Here is a 2,714-nt window from a genome sequence, read left to right as displayed (position 1 = left end):
CTTAAAAAAGCAAATATGTAGTTTCATCAGTAATTTCCTAAAACATTTGGTAACTGTGGTCATTATCAAACAAACAGGAGGAAAGGGTACATTTGTTGGGGACTATTTTCAGTGGCGTATTAATCCACATTTGGAGCTCTAGCAGGGCAATGTGAGTCCAAATCCCAACCTGAGTCATTCTTCTAGTGATTCTTCTAGTCTCATAGCCTCTCATCCAGGATCTACTTTCTGCAGCTGCAGGATACGTTCCACCACCACTGGCGGGAGGGGAACTTGGCATCGGCGGCGAGGTGCGACGTGTGTCGGCGTTCCTGTGGTTCCTCTGACGTCCTGGCGGGGATGAGGTGTGAGTGGTGCGGCATCACGGTAAGAACCAGCTGAACCACATCACTTAGATCTGCTTTATGTTAGACCACAGACCTGCAGTCCAAACTTCAAATTTGTGATAATTTGATTATTTACAAATTTGTCAGCCAGAGCATCACCTCCACTGTGGATGGACTGGATGTGTGTGTGTGTGTGTGTGTGTGTGTATATAAAAGTGTGTGTGTGTGTGTGTGTGTGTGTGTGTGTGTGTGTGTGGCAGATCAACAGTGTTCAGGTGTCCTCTCAGAGCAAATTTGCAGTTTTGCATACGTTCTATCATTACATTGTTTTTGTTGTTGTTGTTGGTTACACTGCCATTATTACAAGTATTTATGTTTTTTTTTTGACATATTTCTATTAAGTATTGGGTTGTTTTTTTGCATTTTCACTTTTAATGTGTAGATGAGAGTGTAGAGGCAGAATATAAATGGTGGGACAGACAAAGGGGTTATAACATTCAACAAAGGTCCCATCGCTGGAGCTAAACTGGGGTCATTGTTGTTTTATGGCAGTTTAACCATTTGGATGCCAAGGCAGTCCTGTATTTCTCAGTTGTTTTTCTTTGTTATGCTCCCCCGTACGCTCTTGCTTGGGTCTTTTAGATGGACAGTATGTTAAAAAAGGTTCTTTATAATTTTACTTAATTTGGTTTATTTTCTTTATGAAGTTGTTTTTCATGTTGTTGGCTGACGCACAGGTAACCTCAGTAAGGTAGTTTTCCAGGTGAGCAGTCCTGGTTGGTTTCAGGGTGTCTTTATGTAAACTGTAATGATGCAGCTGTCTATAGTTTTTGGGAGGTCACAACAACATCCCTCAGAACAGGTCAGTGCTCAAAATTAAAAAAATATAATGAGTAGAGATTTACATAAAAAAACAAATTAAGGTGAGTAAAACATGACGAACAACAGAGTCGCTCTAAACACTCAGCTCAAATCTCTACGTCGTAAATCACTGAGTTCAGTCCATCGTGTTTTTCTGTGTGTCTGTGTGTGTGTCTGTGTGTGTGTCTGTGTGTGTGTCTGTGTGTGTGTGTGTGTGTGTGTGTGTGTGTGTGTTGTTGTCTCTGCAGAGCCACGCGGCGTGTTACCTCAGCGTGCCACCAGAGTGCACTCTGGGACGTCTGCGCTGCATGCTGCTGCATCCGGCCTGCATCCGCCTCGACTCCAGAAACTTCAGCAAGATGCACTGCTACCGCATCACCGAGAGCTGCAGCCACGACCTGGGTACACACACACACACACACACACACACACACCTCCTGACCACATCCTCTGTGATGCTGTGTGTGAAGCAGAAACACTCGTTTCCTGACAGCGTCGTTCCTTCATCTGAGCTTTGAAACTAAAAAACGAGGTTTTTCACAAATTCATGATGTGAATAATGAAGACTTTGTTTTTGAGAGTTAAAAAAAAAGAAAAACAAACATGTTTATTGTGCGTAGTTGCCCTGCAAAAAGCTGAGACAAGTTTCATCACATTTAACTCTTTAACTCCTGGATAGACATCTTTTCTTGTTCTGCATTCAGACTCCTTTCACAAGCATTTAAACCTCCAAAACCTGAGATTCATTTCAAAAACACCTGGAAAATATAATCTGCAACATGACAAACAAAATGTAAAACAAACTGGTAAAAAATTACTCAAAGGTGACAAGGAAATAATCTGAAAATCTGCTGGTGTTATTAGATATAATAATCATTAAAAAAATGGAAAATGTCCAAGAAAACATACTTATAAATCTCTTAATATTTTATTTAAAATTATGTTACTGAAAAAAGGACCCCCCCCACAATTATTAAACTATTTTTCAATTTTTTTATTTATTTATCCCTGTATATACTCACGTACTGTCATGTTTGTTCCAGGTTAAATATTTCCGTTGCTCTCTCTGACTGATGGTTTCTCTCCGTGTTTCTCTCAGATAACTGCGATGACGTCGATCCGTCTGCTGTGTGTAAAGACGGTCAGACGGCTGCTGCAGAGTCCGGTCAGTTCACAGGTCACATCTCCGATACTTCAAATGCTGCTTTATTTTGGATTTAGGAGAATTTCAGATTAAACAGATTTACTTCATGGTCCTTTATTACAAACAATGCTGGAAAGGTTACTTTTAAAATATATTCCACTGCTCAACAAATGTCCTAAAATATTTTGAATGCATTCCGTTGGACTTCTCAAACTAAGTAACAGTGTTTTTGTATTTTTGGATTATTTTGAAATAGTTAAAAATCATCTTGCTGAGCTCATTTGTCTGGGTCTTTATGCTCTCTTCACTTGCTCCTCGGAAATATCGTGTTTACGAGTTACGAGCACATGAACGGCCCCCCAAAGTCGTAATTACGAGTGGGA

The 2,714-nt window shown here is 40.3% G+C and overlaps 1 protein-coding gene across 1 annotated transcript; it reads left to right on the top strand.

The window, feature by feature from the left end:
- Positions 1-218: 218 nt before the first annotated feature.
- Positions 219-2,352, top strand: LOC121965963 (diacylglycerol kinase theta-like; the record flags this gene model as incomplete). The annotated part of the gene is made up of 3 exons (XM_042516069.1): positions 219-366; positions 1,436-1,589; positions 2,287-2,352. Coding segments are annotated over 3 exons (368 nt in total), but the record flags the coding sequence as incomplete, so codon positions are not given.
- Positions 2,353-2,714: the final 362 nt, after the last annotated feature.

Source organism: Plectropomus leopardus, unplaced genomic scaffold, assembly GCF_008729295.1.
Source record: "Plectropomus leopardus isolate mb unplaced genomic scaffold, YSFRI_Pleo_2.0 unplaced_scaffold22533, whole genome shotgun sequence".
Lineage (NCBI taxonomy): Eukaryota > Metazoa > Chordata > Actinopteri > Perciformes > Serranidae > Plectropomus > Plectropomus leopardus.
Note: the sequence above shows the minus strand (reverse complement) of the source record. Positions and strands in the feature narration are given on the sequence as shown.